Below are 22347 nucleotides of genomic sequence, written 5' to 3'. Positions count from 1 at the left end.
GATCAATAAGGTACTCAATAAGTACCTTGATATATGTTGCATTGTATACTTGGACGATGTACTCATCTACTTGGAAAACATGCAATAATACCAGAAGGATATCAGCAATATCATGGCGGCAATACAAGGATCAGGAATGAAGATCAAACCAACAAAATGTGAATTCCATAAAGAAGAAACTGAATACCTCGGATTTATTATGAATCGAAGCAGGGTCAAGGTCAACCCTGTCAAAACAGCAGCAATATGGGATTGGGCCAAACCAAACAACAAAACAGATATTCAATGCTTTATAGAATTCTGCAACTTTTATCGAAGGTTCATAGAGGGATTTAGCAGGCTTGCAAAACCACTCTATAACCTAACAAAGAAAAACAAGAAATGGGAATGGGGAGAAATGGAACAGAAAGCATATGATGCAATATGAACACATCTAACATTGGCACCAATATTGGTTTATTTCGACTCAAACTGAAGGACAATGATCGAAACAGACACCTCAAAATATGTATACTCAGGCATACTATTACAACAATGCGAAGACGGATAATGGAGGCCAGTGTCTTACTGATCCAAGACAATAACCCCCGCAGAGTGCATCTACGACGTTGTGAACAAAGAACTATTAGCAATATTGCAAGCATTAAAGGAATGGAGGAGATACGTTCTGAACAACGACCATCTAATCTGAGTTCTAACTGATGATAAGAATCTGGTCCCGTTCATGACTACCAAAAAACTGAACGACTGCCAGATAAAGTGGATAGAACACCTCAGTAAATACAACTTCAAAATCAAATACAGACCAGGTAAAGAGAGTGGAAAGCCAGATACTCTCACAAGAATTGCAAGCACCAAACCACAAACAAAAGAAGACGAAAAAATCAAACAAAAACCATGAACACTATTACCAAAAACCTACTTTGAGGCAATGGAGGTTATCCAATTCACATCAACGGAGGAAAGGGAAATTGAGAAGGCAAATAAAAGAAACAAAACAATTCAGGCAATAAGAGAAGCATTGAAAGAAGGAAAAAAGGAGATGAAAGGAATTGCTCTAGGTTTATGCTAATGGGAGGATAGAAACATGTGGTATAATGGAAAACAATAGATTCCAGAAAAAGAAGAGATAAGGACAGACATCATACAACAATACCACGATATCCGAATGGCAGGACATAGAGGAATGGCTAAAACCACGAAATTCATCATCAGGTTATTCTATTGGCCAGGACTGCATGAAGATGTCAAATGATATGTCAAAAACTGCGACATATACCAAAGGATGAAAACGGCTAAATACGTACCATATAGATTCCTGAAATTGAACAAAGTTCCTGAATGACTATGGGAAACAATTACTATGGATTTCATCACGGACCTACTAGCATCGGAAAATTGTGATAGCATCCTTGTTATGGTGAATCTTCTGACCAAAATGAGTTATTTCATTCCAGTCAGAAAAGATATCAACATGAGGGATTTTATACAAACATTCTTCCGAGAAGTCTTCCCACTTCACAGCCTCCTAAAGAATATCATTACTGACCCAGGAACACTATTCATATCAGGACAATGAAAGAAAGTAACCGGAGAAATAGAGATACAAAACAGGTTGAGCACAGCATTTCACCCGCAAACGGATGGACAAATGGAACGGGTAAATGCGATACTGGAACAATATTTACAGGCCTACGTCAATTACCAATAAGGCAATTGGTACAAACTGCTATCAATGGTTGAATTCGCATACAATAATGGAAAGCAAGAAACGATTGGCACGACACCCTTCTTTGCGAATTACGGACAACATCTATAAAGTCAGACCACATATCACACAATTAATAGTATAATACCAGACAAAACAGATATGAGAAAACTACACGAGACATTACAATACTAAATGAGTCAAGCACAACTAAGGAAAGAAGAACAATACGATAAGCACCGAAAATCGGATCCGAACATACAACCTGGAGATATAGTATGGCTAATACCACGTAATATCCATACGACGCGACCATCAAAGAAATTGGACTACAAGAAAATTGGACCATTCAGGATATTGCAAAGGGTGGGTAGCTGAGCTTATAAACTCAACCTTCCACCCTTAATGCGAATACACAACACATTCCACATCTCACTCCTCACATTACACAACGACAACAAGTTTTCCTAACAAACAATTATTCCTCCTCCTCCGATCAAACTTGACGGAGAACCAAAATATGAGCTCGACGAAATAGTTGATTCTCACTTCTTCCACAGTCACCTCCAATACCGAGCCAAGTGGAGGGGATATTCGCCCAAATACAGTAAAACTTGGTACTTCACACACAACTTCGAACATGCACAAGATACCATCTCCACCTTCTACCAGTGATATCCAGGCAAGTTTGGTCCAGGTAAAATCATGTTCAAGCAAGACAAAGAGGAGGAAAAGTCTCCCACGCCATTGTAACAATATGAGGGCTGAGACGATAGCCCCTGCCAAACTACACCAACCAGCCCCCAATACTCATATATAGGGCCGACTGACGAAGAACCCAGGGAAAGGGAAAAACAAGCACAGCATAACGCCATGTCATGGATGGTATGCTACGACGATGGATGTCCCACATACTACGGGGACAAGGAAGGCTCAGGATGGCTCACAAGAGAATACAAAAAGTTCTGTCGACGCCCGCACCATGCCCTAAAGTACTGGAAACAGTGCTTTAACAACAAGTGCAAGATGCACAGGATGAAGAAAATCTTTGCGGGATACTATCCGCAGAAGGATGGGACAAAGAAAGAGTTGGAAGGAAAAGATACCACGGTATGGCAGAGAGATAGGGCCTTGAGGATGAGGCCCAGGAAGGGGGGGGGCCAAAACTCATCGACAGAAACGGACACCAGGAGCCTACACAGGCAAATCTGAGGACTTCAGGAACAACTTGGTCAGGCAGAAGCCACAATTTCGGCAAACAATAAAATGATCGCAGAGCTACGACAGCTGAACGATGTTCAGAGGTACACAATCGACCTGGCAAACCTAACCTTGGAAACGGTACGGGTAAGATGGAGGGAAGCGGATAACAGGTTTGATAGGCTTCGGAGGTCAATGCACTTGGCAGGACAGGAACTATTGAAGCTTGTGGAAAGAGCCTGATGGGACTGAGGCTTAGGGAGAGAGGAGCTAATATGACGAAGGTGGCTTGGCGAGGAAAAGGTTTTCATGTGACACATGGTTATGAGTTACAGGTATGTTATTGTTTTACACATATGACTCATTCGAGTCCTATAATTTGTTATGTGTGGGATTTGTGATGGTTTCACACATGGCTCAAATATGAGTCATGGGACATGCGCCTGATGAGGATGCCTTGCGCATATGATTTATGTTTCACACATGACCTCGTTATGAGGTCATAGATATTGAGCATGTGACCATCTTGGTCACATGACTAGTGTGTTATGATTTGGTTTCGCACATGTGACCACTTTGAATCACATGACTATGGGCGAGAAGAACACTATATAAGGAGGCAGATGCTGCTGAAGAGGATACGTTCTGCCTACTTTGTTCTAAGTACTTTTCCTCGTCCTTGCCATCGCTTCGCCCCATGCGTTTCTTTCGCCCTCATGATGGGCCTTGATACCTTAGATTCTGGGGGAGATATCTGAGTCCGCTCAGTAGTTCCTGGGGTCTTTAGTGTTGAGGTCTGTTAGGTGTTGCGTGGCGGACTACTTGTTTGCTTCTCATTTTGTCGCCTGATGGTTTCTCACAATACTGTCACTTCGAGCTCTTCATCATGGTAGCTTACGAGCCCCTTTCTGTAAAATGTCTACGGCTTCCTGTCTATTGTCAACTCGCAGGATTCACGTTCGATTGGGGGGATTGAACATTGTATTTGGGGGGATCACCCGTGTTGTTCTTTGGGCCAGCTCATATCTTTTGTTGGGTTTTAACGGAGCCCTTAGTTCTCGTGATACAAAACACCATTGGGTTAGACTGATGACCTTCCCAAGTATTAAGTCGTCGTACCGGCTGCATCATTCCTTAGGTGGCAGGGCAGTACCCACCCAGCCCCTCTTCATTACATTTTCGTTTTTACGGTCAGAATCCTACGATGTTGTTTATCGCCATTTCCTTGGAGTTTTTATCCTTGCGGCATTTACGGTGATTCAGTCAGGCGTCTCCTCCTCGCATTTGTGGGGATGGCTTTGACCCTGAGAACTCTTGCCTCCTGGTGTGGTTATTGTTGCTGCCTAGGGTGGTGTGGGACGATTGGCTGCTAGACACTCGCGTTGTCTGTGCATCTGGGTGGTTCGGTTGTGGTCTGTAGTTGGTGGCTTCACCCATTGCAAGTGGGGCCTACCTTCTGTTTGTCTGCTTCTGTTCGTTTGCCCTCCTCCTCCTCGTCACATCAGTTGGAGATGCCTCTTGCCCGTCGTTCAGTCCGTGCCTTTTGCCAGACCTGTGGGATTGGCTCTGGCCGGCTCTGCTTACCTTTTCCCGGCTCAATTGGACTTCGATTCAGCTGGATTGGATGGTGTGGCTGGTGCTGATGCCTTCGGGTGTTGGTGCCACCTCCTTTGTAACTCCCAGCTGTGGCTGGTGGGCCCCCTTCAGCTATATGGTGTTGAGAGTTAGGGCTCTATTCATGTGGCCAAGACCAATGGCTGCCTGGTGGGGCCGCGTATACGCTGTCCTGTGGCTATCGGATGGTTAATCTGTCTGAGGGGCTGGGAGGGCTGGATGGGCTCTGTGGCGTCTGGTATGTGGGGCATGGGGGGGGTGATTGGAGGCGGAGAGGCACCTGCGAGCACTGGTCAGGCCTGCGTCAGGTTGGGCGAGGTCTAATTAAGTGTTTCCAGTCTGGCTTAGGCTGTTGAGCAAAGCTGCTAAGTGCTGTAAGGCTCTCCGATGGACCGGTTGGCTGATAGCCACCTGTGTGGATAGTGGGTTGCGACCACCTGGTTGGACTTGTTTGGGTTCTGCATGCTGGGTGTTGTTGAGTTTGTTTGGTTTCTTTGGTTTGGCAATGGGCATGGCTGGCGGGGGCAAGGCACCACAGGTGGGAGATAGACCCCACTGACCATTTCGGTCTGTCACCACCTCTATGTTTTTCTTTTGTTTTTTGGATTTTGTTTTTTGGGGGACAGGCAGCAGGTACTGGTCCTCCTCACCATTACGCTCTTCGGAGGCACTTGGAAAAGTGGGTTCACAGGGTCGACGGCTGGGCATGCGGATGCGCGAGGTGGACATGTTGGTCACCTCCTCTCTGCCATTGTGCTGCCTGTAGTTTATGTTTTGGTGTTTGTTGGTTTTTTATTATGGTGGAGGTTTTTGTGGGATGGTGTTAAGACCGGGCAGTAGTGGTTTTTTTTTTTCGATGAGGAACCTGGTGGGGTTGGTCTTTTACTCGGCTTCGGCTACGCTCAGTGCTGGTTGGCTTCATACCAGAGGGGCTACGGACCTGAACCGGGGTGGGCACTGGGTTGTTTGATGGTCTTGTAATTAGTTCTTGTACGGGCATGACTCGGGGATGGCAGGTGCGAAGCCGTAGACTTAGTTAGCTTAGGATTAGTGGTATACCGGTTAGCAGTATCCCTGTACCGGCGGGGGCTCATTGTATGCCGGTGTTGGCGGTATGAGTTTAAATAAAATTAGATTGATTTCTAAGTACTTTTCCTACTTATTACTTTAATGAATATAAAACACCTTACAATCTTTATCTTTATTGTAACATTATTATTACACCAATAAAGGTTCGTCACAAAGAAGAGTTAGAGAAAACTTACGATAGGCGTTCCCAATAGAAGACAAAGGTCTTATACTATTGGTAACGTAGGCAGAGGCCTAGTGCTATCGTAAGACTAAGGAAAGAAATAGAAGGAAAAGACAAGTATCGTTTCCTGTCGCCAAGAACTAACTATCCCAGGAGGGATCATTACAAGGAGTAAAAACTCTTCTTATCACGAACATGCCAATGTCAAGCTGACATGCCTAAGTAGATGCTATACCAACTATGGAACTCTCTACCTCTGTACACTTAGTCTTCTACAAGTATCCACAACCTCTGAACATCTATCTGGTTTTACTCTATTCCATATCAATCCGAATAATGGCCCTGTAGCTCCCCTCATTGACCCCTTCAGAACTTAACTACCAATAGGCACTACCTACAGTCAACTCTCCTAGAAGCAGGTCTCATTGTAACCCCAGACTAGTGTCTCAGAGTCCTTAATGATTCTCTAATACTATTACACTTTCAGGGCAATGGACTTCAGTTACCTCGCCTATAGGACTCCTGTAGCCTTACATACTACTTCAAACTTCAAAGATGTACTACTTAATCAGTTCTGGTCTATTTTGCAAGAAACTACTTAGAGACCATTCTCCAAATTCACCTCTACCCCCTCCTATATCCTGCGGACAGCCTCTGGTAAGACAGCCGGCATGAGCGTATTCAGTGTTACAAGAGCATCTCCGCTTGAAAACTTCTACTAGGTATAAAGTAACTCTCCAAGTTGTAGCCCATGATGCTCAGGACTTATAACGGGGCTGGAGCAGAATGTCAGCCACTATACCACCAAGTCATAGCCTGTTAGGAGCTCAACTGGTTGTGCGGAAGTGATCCACACAACCTGCAATTCAAATACCCGATGTAGTCTCATGTGATAAACAATCTTGTAACTTCTCCCAAGTTCTGCGTAACAAGTTAGTTTCTAGGTAGAGTAACTTGGCTCTATAGCATGTAATCCATGGCCTAAGGCAGGGTAACTCTGGTCTGAAGGTTGGGTAACAGTACTTTGAGTTATCCTACAAAGTTGGGTGACTCTACCCAAACTTACCATCAAGCAATTCATGATAACTCCCAAATTTACTACTTGGGTTATCCTACACAGTAGGGTAATGTTAGGCGGAGACAACTTGATAGACTTCAAGATTGTCTAGGCCAATTGAGATTCATTTTTGTAGACGGAGATTGTCTAGGAAGGCTCGGATTTGACTCGTTTCGTTTATGACTACTATGAGCCAGGTAAAGTAGGTCAAGTAGGGTAGAATTGTAAAAACAATATTATATTGTTAAGGTCTCTTCTCTGTTGCTTGATGATGTCTAAAGCTTGGGAGGTATTTCAATATTTATATTCTGCCTCTGAGTGTTCGCGGACTACATTTATTTATCATACAACTATGTACTTCTTCAATCGTAATTCGCAACGTTGAGTTTTCTTCCAAGGTGCGAACACCTGTGGACCCTGAAAACCATCACACCCTCTTCTGTAATTACGATATTTCTTCTTAGGAAGCGTGCTGTCCCCAATAGTGATATCCTGATTAGCAGAGTCTTTAGACTTATGGTCTAGTCCTTAAGTCGAACTGAGTTGGCTCCAATTATCTTCGCCATTGATAAAATGATCAGTTTTATCCACGGCTATATCTGCAAAGGTGGTCGTCATTACAACCATCTTAGGTCGTCTGACTCCGATCCTTTATAACTCCATACCCAACATATAGATTTTCTCTGGATGACTTCCTATTAACTCGCAGGAAGCTATTCCACCAGATTGGTAATTAATTCCTTGGTCGGCAACCCTTGGTTGCTCTCTGGGTAGTAGGTTTCAGTAACCATTGTAGTATTGAGGATCACTCCATGATTATGACATGTTCTGAAACCCAGTTGCAATACTCCGTGAAGTTTGTTGGCTTCTTTGGTAGCGTCCTTTGGAGTTCTAGACTCTTCTGGTGGATGTAAATGTATTGGTCTCTAGTAGAGATCCTTTACCATTTAATACCATCTCTTTGTGCGAAATTGTTCTGTTACCTACGGCCCATGCCAAAGGTATCATGTCTTGGGAGCCAAGTAACTCTCTGAGTCATTAACAGAATCACTCCGTTCTACTTCCTAGACCTAGCCGAAGGTCCCCTCTTATATATCCTGCGAACAGGATCCGGTCGGATGGACAACAACGACGTATATGGTGTTATTCTGACACCTTCAATTCTGTGGTAATATAGTCACAGGACACAACTGAGATTGATACATATGATGACGTGCAGGCCCTGTAAGGGAGCCGGAGCGGGGTGTTGGAGACCAGAGATTCTGATTCCGAGTGGGGTTACCCTACTTAGGGTGGTTCCTAGGTATAGGGTTCTGGTATTCCTAACAGGTAACCACTACTCCTTACTAGTACTTATGTACTTCTTAGTATGGTATAGCATGTCCAACTGAGGTATCTAACTAACAGTAACTCTTTTGGGTAGACTCTAGTCCACCAACATTCATACTACAGTAATCTCTTAATACCAGTATGGGCATAGGTTTGGCTAATTGTAATTGTACTCCATGAAGTCTCATTATAACCTCTGCTACAGGCCTGTATAAGGATGAGCCCCTCTGGTTGTCACTAGTCCTCCCAGATGGCCTGGCCATCTACATCTCCACCACTTCAGCCAGTTTCCTTTCGGATATGCCCACATTTAGGGATTGTACCCCTCCATCTTAGATTACCTGCAGTCCTGTTCTTTCATCTACCACTTCAGCCTCTGGTTAGTCTCAGAAGTTGGAAAAGTTTCTCCTGTTTCTTCTGCTTAGTAATAGGTTTCTTTTATTTTGTTTGATTGTTTCCCTATTTATTTAGCGTTATGCTTCTTGTGATATAAGTTGTTCCCCTTAGTTGGAGGTACTTGTGTGGTTTTCTTTGTTTGTATTTGATTTGAGATTAAGGTTTTGTTTTTGTCATAGCTAGTGCTGCATACGAGTTCTTGTACCTTAACAATGAATATATGATAATAATAATAATAATAAAAAGTAACCAATGGTATAGCACACCTCATCACTCCTATTTTCCTTCCATATAGTTTGACAACACCACAGTCAACTATCGTAGGCTATCCACCTTCCTCTCTACCTCCTGGATAGTTCCTGCCTATTGGTATGGTTTCTCTTCGACGGCCTCTCTATCCTTTTCCTGGCTTGTCTTCAGTTTTCTTAATAGAGGAGTTATCTAAGCCTCACCCAGTAGTCCTGTCTTACTTGGAGGACTCGCTTAGCTTTAGCATAGTCAGCTTCCTTTTTTTATTTCCTGCCAGCACTAGAAGTGGTAGACTTCTTTCTCCCTACTTGTACAATCTCTGTTAAGGAATACCTTGGTTAGTAACTTCGGGGTTTGTCTTCCAGTAAGATTCTACCATACCCTACTAGTTGCTCAGTTCAAGTTGCATTCACCTTCCTGCTCTCACTACAATGAATCCCTACCGCTGCTGTGATCCCCTCTACTAAGTGACAATATCTCTCCCAGAACAAGAGACTATATGAGAGACATGGTAAAATAGCACTAGTTTGGTTTTTATAGTCCTGTTTACTCTGAGGCCTTTAGTCTTTCCTCCACCTTGCATTGTGATTGCATTGGCTTGCACTTTACTGCCTCTACCTCTTTTGGTTAATACACTACTACTTTCTCTCTCTGCCCCATGCTGTTCTGGGGCTCCGGCTTATTGCCTGCCTACAGTTGATCTTTAGCTAGCATCCTACTGCTGGGCGGCATTTTCTCTGCCAAATATCCACTGCTTGGACCTGGCACTGAGGACCTGGTTCTCAATTGAAAAGTCATAGTATTGTACTACATCTGCAGCTTAGCTGGTTGGGGGTATCTGGCCTTTAGGATCGTCACCAGCTGTCAACTTCACAGGTGGTTTTTTATCAACACCATCCTGGCAGTTTAGTAGGTAGTAGTTACTTTCTTTTATAGTTTTTGGTAGTTTACAGGTAGAGCTTTTCCTTATACTTTCCTGCATAGCTTGTTTGGTCTTCTTTCTGTTGGCTACAAGTAGTTAGTAGGAGGGGGGTCTTTCAAGCGAGGAATCCTCTTGGGCATGTGGTTGGCTTCTAAGCAAGACCTCTTGGCTTTCATATTATAAGGTCTATAGAGCGGGCACCTGAGTTGATCGCCATTGGAGTGTGTGCAGTTAGGCCCATACCAGATGGTCTAGGAGGTATGGGTTTTCTCTTAATCAGGGGTGCAGGAGTTTTCTTAATGCCATAGTTAGTACTGTACGTGATGTTCTTGTACCTTAAAATAAGGAATTAAATGATAATAATAATAATAATAAAAGTACCTCTGATACAGCACACTCTGTCGCTCCTATTTTCCTTCTACGTAGTTTGGCAATACCACATCAACTATCATGGGCCACCTCTCTCCCCTCTGCCCCCTCAATAGTTCATGCCTAGGGGTATGGTTAACTCTTCCATCCTCTCCTGTCTTTACCCCGCTAGTCTCTTGTCCGCTTAATAGGAGGGATTATCTGGACTCGTCCAATAGGCCTGTCTCCTTAATAGGTACTTGCTTAGCTTTGGGACGGTTGGCATCTTCTCTTCATTTTCAGTTAGCGCTGGAAGTAGTAGATGACTTTCTCCCTACTTGCACAATTCCCATGGGGAAACGCCTCGACTAGTCACCTCTGGGTCTGTCTCCCAGTAAGATTAGACCATACTCTCCTAGTCACTCAGTTTAAGTTTCAGTCACTTTCCTCTCCTCCCCCATCCACCTTCCTACCGCTGGTGGGATCCCCTCTCCTAAGTGACACTATCTCTCAGAGAACAAGGAACTACATGGGAGACATAGTAATATGGCTACAGTTCAGTAGTAGTCTGGTTTGCACTAGGGCCTTTAGTCCTTCCTCCCATTTTCTCTTCGATCATGTCAACTGGTATCCTACTACAATTGGCTGATACTCTTCTACAGCACTCTCTTTTGCTACCTTGGATAGCCTCATTGGCCCTCCCGGACAGACAGCCTGGAGCTCTGCTGATGGTATCTGCTAATACCTTCTACTTATAGTAGGCACTCTCTCCTTACGGTGTCTCGTATCTACCCATATAGGCTATATACTCAAGGTATACATTATAACACCTATGCATAGTTACCTATTCACCATTTCGACTTCACAAGGTGTGGTTGGATCAGAAATAGTCTGGCTAGGCATCTGGCCATTGTAGGAGAGAAGATGACTTTGGTCTTTGGTTTAGGGTTTCTTTAGTTTGAGTTTTCTTCTGTTCAGTATGGGGTAGACTGTGGGGCTGGGAAATTTCCTTGCTTTGAAGAATAAGTTTCTGGGCTTTTTATCTTTACTGTTTGTAGATAGCCATGCAGGAGACTGATGGGGGAGTTTTTTACAGCGAGAGCTGGTTAGGTATCAGTGGCTTTAAGCAAGACTCCTTCATGTTCAAGTCATGGGATTTGAGGTTCGGGCATCTGACTACTGATGTTTGCCTTGCTAGTTTCACAGTTTTTCTTCTGGCTGCTGGAGAACAAGGTAGGGTGGAGGTGAGGGTATCCATAGCATTAGCTAGCTGGACCCTCAGACCTTACTGTATGTAGAACTGGAGAAATAAAAGGATAATAATAATAATAATAATAAAAGGACCTCTGGGACAGACTCCTCACCTAACCACTTAAGTTCTTTCATATAAGATAAGTTGAATCAATACTTCATACATATCTTCGATAATGCTACTTGAGAAAGAGGTCTCACTTACAGGAGATAATGCAAGTACAAAACAATCATTGTTATCAGAAGTGATAACAAAGATAAGAGTTCTCTAAGCTATTAAGATATTAAGAGAAAAGAGGAGGTAAAGTCATTACCTGTTGAATAACTAATTATAAAGAAGTAGGATCATTTCAAATACTCAGATACTGGATATAAAAATTGAAGTGTCCCTCAAACTTAAAACAATTATTATGCAATGGAGAAGAGATCTTATCAATATAACATTACTAAATTTTTATCTTCAAATCTTCACTAAGTCTTTTACTTAAATATTTTGCACTCTTAGTCGTCATAAATAAACCAAGTTGCAACAAGCCTTTTTAAACAATCTTTGTCTTTATAAGATTCTGTGATCTTACCTACTATAACCACTAATAGTGCAGTAAAAAATAAAAAAAAATAAAAAAAAGTTATGCAAATACGAGTGCCAATAAATTTCTGACGGTAATTATTCTGGCTTTTCTTCGAATGACCATTTTGGAATTGATTTTCGATCAGACACACTTCCTTGAATGTGAAAGTGGCCAATTGTGACTACTTGCAATTATTTAAGAATTGTATCATAACCTGCAAATCATGTTTTTGTTAATATCAGATATTATTTCTGACTATCAAGGTTTGAAAAACTCTGGACGACCCAACACGCCCTTAATTTTTATACCGGTACTCGTGCCAGGTTGTGGTGGCTAGCTACGTGCTCGAATATGATACAACCTTGACACGAATAGCAGCCCATACTTGTACGAAAGGGTAGACTAGTTATTCTAAAAAAAACCCTCGATTTTAGAAGTCCATAGACTCCAAGTTACGACCATTTCCCCTAAATCTTGACATTCTCGTCACAATAGACAAGTTTCAACTAGTTTAGAAGGTTTGGGGTGGCGACCAGACACGCGCTAAATTTTGTCTAAGAACTATAATAAAGTAGTCATGAGCGATCACTCGAGGCTCGGGTTTGTGGGAGAGAGCTTGGACGAGATGAGTGTGGGGGAGTTGTTGGGATAGTTTGGTTTGTCGTTGGCTTGGATGGTGTACTGTGTTCGCGTCTGGGGTAGTGTCGATCTCGGCTAGCACGTTAAAGGATAAAAAATTATGGGAGCCTCGAATGGCCTTTCCCTCGCATATCTGAAACTTTCGCAATTGATCCCTGACGGAAACAGTTATTTTCAATCTACCCTCTATGGAGATATTGTCGCATCCCCAGCATACTGGCACCAACGTGGCGAAGCGAGTTACCTGATCAATTACCTGCCAACAAGCCCCCTCTGCAATCCAACTATGTATATATGATACCTACATCTTCATCGTCACCGAAAACATGTGCTGCGAATCCTGTCCCGAGAAAAGGAAAAAATGCCAATCAACCCTCCACAAAACAGAAATAGATTAACCTGAGCTACGCTTCAGCAGCCTCCCCTTGGTCTTCCTTACCTCTCTTGAGTTTCTTTTTAGCTTTTCCCCCCACACCCTCCCTGGCATCTCCCGTCTTCTTTTTCTTCTTCTTTCTCTCCCCATCACCTCCCTCTCCCTTCTTTTTCTTTTTCTTTTTCTTCTCTTTCGGTTCTTCAGTGCTAATCCTAGCCCTAACTCTCTCCGCCGCGCGCTCCATTTCTGCTCTGAATTTTTCGACTTCTTTTCTCGCAACTCTAACATCTTCCTCCTGCCTAGCCGCAGAGTCAGATGGTTCATCGAGGGAGTATCCCATTAATCCACTGCTATCCACCTGGAGCAGTCCTTTTCGCGATTTCCGTTTGGATATTTCTATTACTTCTTCTGTTGAGGATTCGTCCCCCTCGTTTTCGATTCCTTCATCTGCTGCTATTACTACCTTCTCTCTCTGCTTTTTTGGTTGGGAGGTGCGGGGCTGTGGATGTGGTGTGGTAGGGACCCTCGAGTCTCCGAGGTCGAGTTTCATAACTGGTATGCTATCGAGGTCGACTTCTTCATCTCCGCCGGATACCACTGTGCTACCGATGTAGAATGGGTCGTCTTTGTTTCGTTCCCGGCGTTCTCGCTTGCGGCGCTCGAGGATGTCCTTGTCCAGATAGTTCTCTTCTTTCATGTCGCCGCTTTGGTAGCTTGCAACGGCGGACAAGTTCTTTAATGCGGCGCTGTCGATACCAAGAGATGCGGGGATACTGGCTTGTTTTGGGATTGCTTTCTGGTAGTACCATTCCCGGAAGCCGTCGTCTTCGTCTTCACCGGCGAAACAGCTGTCTTTTTCAGACTCTAAGAGCAGTTGCTGGAGGTATGGATTGATTGGCTCGTCAAGGTCTAGGCCTGCTGGTAGAGGCACTTTCCGTTGAGCTCGGGGGGCGACGGGGTTTAGCTCAAAGCCGAGAAACATTCCTGGGATAACTTGGGTGATGAGCAGTGGAGCGTCGTACTGTTCATCAGCGTCTTCAGTTGTAGCTGGTTGTTGGGCTACTGCTTCCGCTGCTAGTCTGAAAAGTTCAAGGAACTCTACGGCTCGTTCCTGGACTTCAAGATTAGGAGATATGGCAAGGGGTTCTAAGAATTTGATAATCTTGCTTGTCAGTAATGCGACTGCGGATTTCCGAGGTGGCGCCCATGGAGCATTTTCTGCCCCAGCAAGAACAGAATATATCTTCGGAACCGCTTGGATATAGATAGCTAATATGTCTGCTGGTAGTAATGACGACGAAGGGTGTAAGAGTGCTGATAGGGTTTCATTGGGCTCGGTAAGTAGCCTAGGATTAAAGTATTAGCTATAATCCCTCAATGCGAAAGGCTAAGAAGATCCATTTACCCTGCGTATTCCCCTACGATCCAACCAGCTGCCCCTAGTACCCGGCGGCCACCACCGCCAGCGGCCGGAAACATTCCTTCCCGTTTCCCAACAAGCATTTCAGCATATCGAGCAGCTTCCCCTCGGACACTCCGTACCCGCACTGCGACATTCCGGAGCTCCTTTCCAATGGCCTCGCCCACATCCTGCTTGTCATTCTCTTCCTGGCCCTCCTCTTCCACCTCATCGCCCTCATCCCCTAGAGGTGATGTAGAAGCCGTGGGTGCATATCTTATTAACTGTACTAACACATCTAGATACCACCCAAAATCCCCAACGTTCGCATACATATCCCGAGAGCACATTTCTACGATGCTGGCTATAACAGCTCGCTTGTACTCTTCGGGTAATTCGAGGGGAACGGCCTCCCCCCGGGCTCTCCGAGGGTGCATGACTTCTTCCTCCATATCCTCGTCTTCACTTTCGCCACACGTGGCCCCTGGCTCAACAAATTCCTCTTCGGTGCGATTGGTGTTAGGCTTTAATTGGCGGATGAGACGTCCCACAACACCTGGCAAGCTATCAGAGTTGGCCATTCCAACCACCAACTCCAACGCCCTATATCGTATACTAATATCCGCATCGTCGATGCAGTCCAGGATCACATCTTGGTGTATCGAGACGAGGTGCGCATGGGTTGCTACAAGCTTCGTCAGGGCCAGTAACCCTACATACTTTAGGTTGCTATCCTCCTCCACCAAAAACCCCCGGAGTTTAGTGACGCAAACGGAAGCCAGTTCTTCCCCTTCGCCAGTTTCCTGAATACCCGCCAGAAGGCCTCCAGATATTAGCCCGTTTATACACTCGTATAAAAGCGACATGGCAGGCGTGGTCACGATAAGGTTGGTTATTGGTGGTATTAATTTCTTTATTAATCGGGGCTCCAGTGGAGTGAGAGTAGCAAACTAGTTAAGAAAGATGAGCATGTAAATAAGGCGGTGTGATGCTATTCAACGTACCAGCTTGATCAATTTGATCGTCATCCAGTTGTTCTCACGATCTGTGAGCAGTCTGAAGAGTTGCGGTGCTAATGGCAAGTAGTTCCTTGGGTTTCTCCGAGCAAGCTCACACACAACATTAACTGTCGCTGAAACAACACTTCCATCCTCATCGCTAAGACACTCCCGTAAACGTGGCCAAGATGTCCGGAGGAGTTCCGGGGATTGTAGAAAGCATTTGTATAGCACCAGCACAGCCTTTTTCCTAATATGGGGGGATGTATGTGAAAGCTTCGACAGTAAATCCGGGGAAAGATCACGAGCGAGAGAAGGCGATGCAATATGCGAGGTACCATTTATTGCAAGAGCTGTTTCAGGAATGTATGGTGAGGAAAGATCCTGTTGCAGCCATAATCAGTATAACGAAAACAAACCGGGAGATTAAAACGGGCCTTCTTGATTAAGTTAGTAGTAAGCATCAACACATCAGTCTCTATTGTGAAGCTCTGGGTAGCCGCAAGATACCCCACACGCTTTTGCATGAATTTTGGAGAACTCATAACCTCTAGGACGTGAAAAGAAGCCCAGGACATATCATGACCAAACATTTCGAGGTAAACAAGCTTCAAAACAGCCGCAGCCTTGATATCTAACCAAAAACATCTCACAAGTCCTGTCAGTTGTGATAATCCTCATAAATCTCCGATTCCAGGCAAGATGGCGCACCGAGATCCTGGGATCGAACTTCATTTCGACATTCCTTCAGACATTCTAGCATATAAGCTCGTTCGTTCCCCTTGTGAGATCGCAGACCACGAATTAGGTCGTAAAGTGATTTTTCGAACCTATGGCACCTTTGAGGTTAGTTTGTCATCTTTCATCTGGAAGAAGCATCATCAGGGCCCAAACAGTTGGACATACATACATGTTGAAGGAGGAGACGAGAGAAGGTTGGAGATAAGGAAGAGGGGGAGGGATGAGGGAGATATAATGATAACGAGATCGAGGGATTGGAGTCGGCGGGGCTCAAAACCACATTAGCAGTTGCGCATCAAACCAGCTTAGTCATCCTTCCCCCATAAGTGAAACCCACTTGCTATTTCATTGATTCAGAGGGATTGAAATCTTGGCAAGTTGGGATGTTAGGTTCAACTCCCCGAAACCCGCCAACAACACCAATTTCCCCTTCAAGATATCTGGTCAGTCTATTCATCCTTTTGCTTTACTGCTATTGATCTTTGTCCCCCTTCTTATTTTCCCCGTTCCCCACCATTATCTCCCCCTAACAACTTCCACCAACCGAAACAAAACCCTCCAGAGATCAAAGGCCACCTTAACTTCTCCGTAATCCCCGCTCAAAACATACTCGCAATTATGGCCATGCTCAAGCTTCTCCTATCCTACCTGTCAATCCACCCATCTCCGCTTCGAAATCCGTCCACCTCTCTCCACTTATCTCAACAAGCACCCGCTTTCCTATCGTCATCAGAATCCACGAAGGACACACAGGAAACATGGTTGATCTACGAGCAGCTCCTTCTCTCTTGCCTCCGTACTGGTGACGACAGCTCTGCCCGCGTATGTCTGCAACGCCTATCAGGCCGCTTTGGTGTGGATTCAGCGCGAGTGAAAGCACTCACAGGTCTCTATGACGAAGCTACCTCCAATAGTCGCGGCGAACTCGAATCAGTTTTGCAGCGATATCAGGATATATTGAAGGAGGACCCGACGAACATGGTAAAAATTTCCCATTTTATTTTCGCCCGTTCATCCCCAACATCCGCGCTGCTGGGCGAGTTCATAATCTGATGGTGTCAAAATAAACCAAATAGCCGATAGAAAAGCGCCGTATATCGCTTTTGCTATCGCTCGGTCGCACTGAAGATGGCATTGAAGCATTGACTAGTTTGCTCTCTCATTCGCCCAATGATGCCGAGTCCTGGGCACACCTCTCATCGCTCTATTTTACTCAGGGGCTTTACCAGCAGTCCGTCTTTTGCCTTGAAGAAGTTCTTCTAATCTTACCCAATGCCTATAATATCTTTGCTCGTATTGGCGAGGTGACGTACATTTCCGCTTCTGCTGGTGCTAGCGGCACCAATCAGACTGAGGCATTCGAGGAGGCTATCAAGTACTTTGCTCGATCGGTAGAACTGAGTGAATGGTATCTCAGAGGATGGTACGGGTTGAAGCTTGTTACGGGGAAATTCATACAGGCGAAGCCTTCGGATGGAACTCTCCGAAAGATGGAATCCCTGAACCAGTTGGCCACCGAGAAACTTTTACAAATTGTGGGCAGGTTTAGAAGAAACGAGAAGGGCTGGATGGGCTTTGATGAAGCCGAAATTTTGGCAGCAAAGAACCTGATTGATCGGGATGAGCAAAAGTTTTCCCGATAGTCCTACATGACAAATACGGAATTTAATCATTCCTTTCTTTCGTTATTGTTCTTTTAATGCTGAGCATATTAATTACACCCCTTTTTCTGGCCCTCCCTCATCCTGCTACTTTATATTGCTACCGATTATTCTCTAAAAATATTCCACTTGCTTCCTATATCGTTTGCGCTACTCGGTCTACAGGTTTCTCTCTCCCTCTTTTTTTTTTTTTTAATCTTCCCGGATTTTGCTTTCTTTGGCCGACAGTTTTGTGGGTTTCGCTGGGGTTTATTTTACGTTCGTTTCAAAAAAGAAAGACTTTCGTGGTTGACTTTCCCCGTTCGTTTCCTTTCTTCCACATCTTAAGACCTTTCTTGTAAACAGCCCCCCCTTTTTTTTTCTTTGATCCCCCCCTTAGTAGAGCATTTGCATCTTCCCGTTCTGCTAGATAATTAATTTTTCCGTGAGGGCTTGGCCTGGCGGTGGTGGAATTGGAAATGGTATTGGGAGGGTTCTGTGTGGGATGCCTTGAACGCATTGCAATGAGCTGGGGTACAAGTCAGTTAAGAAGTAATGAACATGGGCGAATGTGAATTGAATTGAGCGGGATTGAATTGAAAAAGCAGGTGGCCCGTGGGCCTCATAGGAGGTTAGTTATGAGTTGTGGAGGTATCATAGAAGAATGAATGAAGAGGAGAAACGTTGAATAACCGGACGGTAATGTGCGCGCGCAGTAGGGGTTTTCAATGCCAAAAAGATGGTTTTTCAGTAACGATTAAACGTGTTAGTCAATCACGTTCTGATGTTTTGGGTAGCACCTTATTTGAAGTGCCCCCCCCCCCACGGGTGTAATAACCCTGCGAAATATCATACCATTTGTTTTTTAATTTATTTTCGCAAAAAAAAAACTGCATACAAACATTACCCCAGCCTTCATCGCAGCATAATAACACATATCATACGGTACCCTCATCAGAAAAAGAATTTCACAAACTTAAAATACAATACGATTAGTAAGAGAAAGGGAAGAGAAAAAGCCAGACCGAAACTCCACCTCCATTCCGACCCGTTAGAACATAACATGATAAGGAAAAATGCGTCTTTTATTCACGTTCTTACCTACCTGTCTCCGCCCCATCCAGTGTATTTTTTTTGCCTCTTGGAACGAAAAGAAAAGGAAAAAATGGAAATGTTGGGAAATGCGGTATGGGCTAAAATGGGAAACAAAAGGTGAAAAAGTGAGGTATGCAAAAAAAAAGTAAAAAAAGTAGAAGAAATAGAAATTGTACATTTAGCACATTCAAACAGGACATGTGGTAATAGAGTTGGCGAGGACAATCCGTCTCTAACGACGTCCCTTCTTAGACCCGTACCGCCCAGCAGTCCACATCAGCAATGGCGGAATACTCGGAACAGGCTTCGGGCGAGGAGGTTCCGGCGCGACAGCGAGCACCTGAGGTAGTGGAGGCGGGTGATGGTACGCCGGCTCCGGCGCAGCTTCTCTAATCTCTGGAGCTGGCTCAACAACAACTACCTCAACCGCAGGCGGTGGTGGAGGGGCAGGTGGAGGTGCAGGTGCGAGCGCAGGTGCGGGCTCGGGCTCAGCAGGTGGTGGTGGTGGCGGTGGTGGTGGCGGTGGAGGAGTTGGCGCCCGCACAGGGGTAGGCTCAGGAGCTGGTGCTGGTTCTGGCTCGACTGGCGCGGGTGGGGGAGGGGGAGGCGCCGGCGGTTCCGGCTCCGGTTCAGGCATAGGCCACATGTGCATTGTAATGCTCCAATCCGGTTCAATCACCGACTCCCAAACTTGCGGTAGGATGATCTCGCCGTCGGGACCGTGAAGATCATAGTGGCCGTCGATAACATGTTGGCCGATGACCTCGACGTGTAAGAATGCTTGTTTGATAAGTTCCTCCATGCCCTGTAGAGAGTTAGTACAATGGAATTAGGGAATATGAGGGGCGGACATGCACTCCACTTCCTGCAAAGCTCGAACGGGAATGAAAATTTCCGACCGACAGCATCTCTAAACTTGACTGGCTTCGGCTTGATCTTAGCCTTGGCCTTAGCGTCCGCCTCAGCTTTAGCTCTCTCAGCAGCTATGGCAGCCGCAGCCTTCTCCTCGGCCTCCTTAGTCGCTTCTTCACGCGCTTTCTCAGCGGCAGCGGCAATCTCAGCAGCCAGCTTTGAGGCTGCTTCGGCTTCAGCCCTAGCCTTAGCTTCTGCTTCTGCTCTAGCAGCTTCCTCAGCAACCTTCTTAGCGGCAGCCTCGGCCTTTGCAGCTGCTTCAGCGGCGGCCTCGGCCTCCATGCGGGCTCTCGCGTCCTCTTCCGCCTTTCTCTCGCGGTCTAACTTCTCTTGATGCCATCTGCGCTCTTCCTCCATCATCTCTTGTCTAAACTTCCTCTCCTCTTGCAATCTCGCCCATCTCTCCTCCTCACGCTTCTCTTCCTCGGTCTTCTCCGGCGGCTTGTCATCAACCGGAGGGGGAGGACTCGGGGAGCGTTGAGTCGGCATAGGGTACGGAATAGGATATCCTTGTGGCCCCATAACCATCATTGAATTCATTGTCATCTGGCCCATAGAATGATGGGGATGAGCGCTAGAAGTAAAGTATCCACCTCCATACGGATTCGGGCCATATGGGCTATAAGGACTGTTAGAGTAGTATCCATAAGGATCCGGTTGATGGCGAGTCAAAGCATTCGAGACTGGAGGTTGGCCGTGCGTTGGATGTTGAGGATGGCCTGGATGACCCGGATGACCCGAGTGTCCCGAGTGTCCTGGGTGACCTGAATGGCCGTGCTGTGGGTGGTGAGATGTATGGTATCCAGCGCCATGAGGCTGTCCATATTGATTATACGACGGCATTGAACTAGATCGGCGACTACCGTGACTTCCGTGACCTGGTGGATATGCAGAGTGTTGAGGTTGACCAGGATATGCTGGGTGTGGTGGTGAATGACCCGGGTAGTGACCAGGGTGTGATTGAGCAGGATGCCGAGAATAAGGGTCCTGATGATGTGGAGGATACCCGTTGTGTTCGAAAGCAACAAGAGGGTTCGATCCACCTGGTAAGGGATTAGGGCCGGGGAGGTGGCCTGGGTGACCCGGATGTGCGGGTGGGGTAGCGGGAACTAAGGCAAGCGGGTTCTGGTAACCCCTTGGCTGTGGCGGTGGAGGTTGCTCACGATCGTAACCGTGATACGGGCCTGACGCAGGTGGATAAGTTGGCGAACCACTCGGCCCAGATCCCCAAGGAGATGAAGGGCCAGCGGACTGAGGTTGTCGAGGATAATGAAGATCCTCAGAATCACTATCAGAAAGCGTATGTGGAGCGGAAGGAGCGGGCTGCCTTGTGTGATGCCTATTGTGTGAAGAGTGGTGGGGCGGTGGAGGAATTGATCCTGGGTGGTGAGGAGGACTGTGCCGTCGTGAGCGGCGCGATTCGTGGGGTGGATGCTGTTCAGGCTGTCGGTTTGCTGTTCGTGGCCGGGACGCAGAATCAGACGGCCCCAGTTCTTCGCCATGTAGGTCCTCCCAGTCTTGAAACGAATCCGAGTAATCCGTCCGAGGATGTTGTGAATGATGGGAATTAGGGTGTTGAGGGTAAAAGGGTAGGGCCTGCTGCGGGTGGTGTCCATATGGAACATTGACGCCGCTTGAGCCCTCTTCCTCTGACATAGAAGACTCTGACGACCCTTGAGTCGTCGAAGTATGATCGATTGTAATGTTGATGCTACAATATACATGAGCAAATGAACACAAAAACAATAACAAACTACAAATTTCACAGCAGGTAATTGATGCCCGAGTAGACAACCTCATCGAAGAGACTCTCCACCATCGCATCAATTACTTGGCAAAGCCTCTAGCTTTGTCGCAGTCCATATCGGAGGATTGTTTATAGAAAAGTTTGTTTACTTACGGCATTGTTTATCTGTTATCAGGATTGCGTGGGGTAAAAAACCGATAACCAACAAGAAAAAGACGACGCTTCGAAAACAAGGTGAAACCCGAAGTATATAAACAATCGAAAGAATAAACTTTTATCTCAAAGCAATACGACGAAATAATATCGTTAATCGGGGGCTCGCGCCCCTCTGTTTTCGAAAAGAAAGATCCCTAGGAAGGTAGAAGGAGCGTCGGAAGGATTCACAACGCAGACAATGTCGACTATTTTCCTGGAAACCAGGGCGATAGCGGCAACTTATCAGTCACAGGAGAGCGAAAGAGTAAAAGGGGTTTTTTCCCTCTGTTCCACAGGATGGACCAATCTTCCGACACTTAAACGAGTTAGAGGGAACGAGGAGCGGAGAGTTGGTCGCTTCGTCCAGGGGCTGTTCAGCAATCAAGGGTTTCGTGTTCTGGCTGCTGGAAGTGATGGAGAAAAGAGGATGTCAAGGATGTAAGGCTTCGGTGTGAAGGCAATATACACTGCTTGGATCACAAGAAAGACAAGTAGATAAGATTGAGCCTGGATTGCGATGGGGATTCACGAAGAAGCGAAGAGATGGGGGTGGTAGTCGTAGACACAAGCTGCGAGAAGTTCAAAGTGAGCTCAGAGTCACATATAGATAGAAATAAACCTGCTGCCTCCTTCTCTTCCACTTGCAACTTCGGATTTCGAAGCAGGGGTATTATCAGGAGAGAATTCTCGCCTAAAATGTTTCTATAACC

At 45.7% G+C, this 22347-nt stretch overlaps 3 protein-coding genes; 1 reads left to right on the top strand and 2 right to left on the bottom strand.

The window, feature by feature from the left end:
* Window positions 1-12941: 12941 nt before the first annotated feature.
* Window positions 12942-16070, bottom strand: GSTUM_00001501001 (uncharacterized protein; the record flags this gene model as incomplete). The annotated part of the gene is made up of 7 exons (XM_002835625.1): window positions 12942-14256; window positions 14316-14527; window positions 14600-14692; window positions 14804-15259; window positions 15314-15691; window positions 15727-15941; window positions 16019-16070. The coding sequence occupies 7 exons, from the start codon at window positions 16068-16070 to the stop codon at window positions 12942-12944; spliced, it is 2721 nt and encodes a 906-aa protein (XP_002835671.1).
* Window positions 16071-16433: 363 nt separating this feature from the next.
* GSTUM_00001500001 (uncharacterized protein) lies at window positions 16434-18269 on the top strand. XM_002835624.2 has 2 exons: window positions 16434-17029; window positions 17125-18269. The coding sequence occupies exons 1-2, from the start codon at window positions 16667-16669 to the stop codon at window positions 17689-17691; spliced, it is 930 nt and encodes a 309-aa protein (XP_002835670.1). The 5' UTR covers window positions 16434-16666; the 3' UTR covers window positions 17692-18269.
* Window positions 18270-18537: 268 nt separating this feature from the next.
* GSTUM_00001499001 (uncharacterized protein) lies at window positions 18538-22206 on the bottom strand. XM_002835623.2 has 4 exons: window positions 21596-22206; window positions 19683-21406; window positions 19641-19648; window positions 18538-19588 (listed from the first exon to the last, which is right to left on the bottom strand). The coding sequence occupies exons 2-4, from the start codon at window positions 21349-21351 to the stop codon at window positions 19016-19018; spliced, it is 2250 nt and encodes a 749-aa protein (XP_002835669.1). The 5' UTR covers window positions 21352-21406; window positions 21596-22206; the 3' UTR covers window positions 18538-19015.
* Between the last annotated feature and the right edge of the window lie 141 nt (window positions 22207-22347).

Source organism: Tuber melanosporum (genome assembly GCF_000151645.1).
Source record: "Tuber melanosporum whole genome shotgun sequence assembly, scaffold_111, strain Mel28".
NCBI lineage: Eukaryota > Fungi > Ascomycota > Pezizomycetes > Pezizales > Tuberaceae > Tuber > Tuber melanosporum.
The sequence above is the reverse complement of the archived record's forward strand: the minus strand, read 5'-3'. Positions and strand labels throughout refer to the sequence as shown.

Bases quoted from the DNA above. Each gene is read 5' to 3' on its own strand.
- GSTUM_00001500001 (XM_002835624.2), top strand. From the start codon at position 16,667: ATGGCCATGCTCAAGCTTCTCCTATCCTACCTGTCAATCCACCCATCT. The intron at 17,030-17,124 runs GTAAAAATTTCC...TAAACCAAATAG, and splicing joins AGGAGGACCCGACGAACATG to CCGATAGAAAAGCGCCGTAT.
- GSTUM_00001499001 (XM_002835623.2), bottom strand. From the start codon at position 21,351: ATGTCAGAGGAAGAGGGCTCAAGCGGCGTCAATGTTCCATATGGACAC.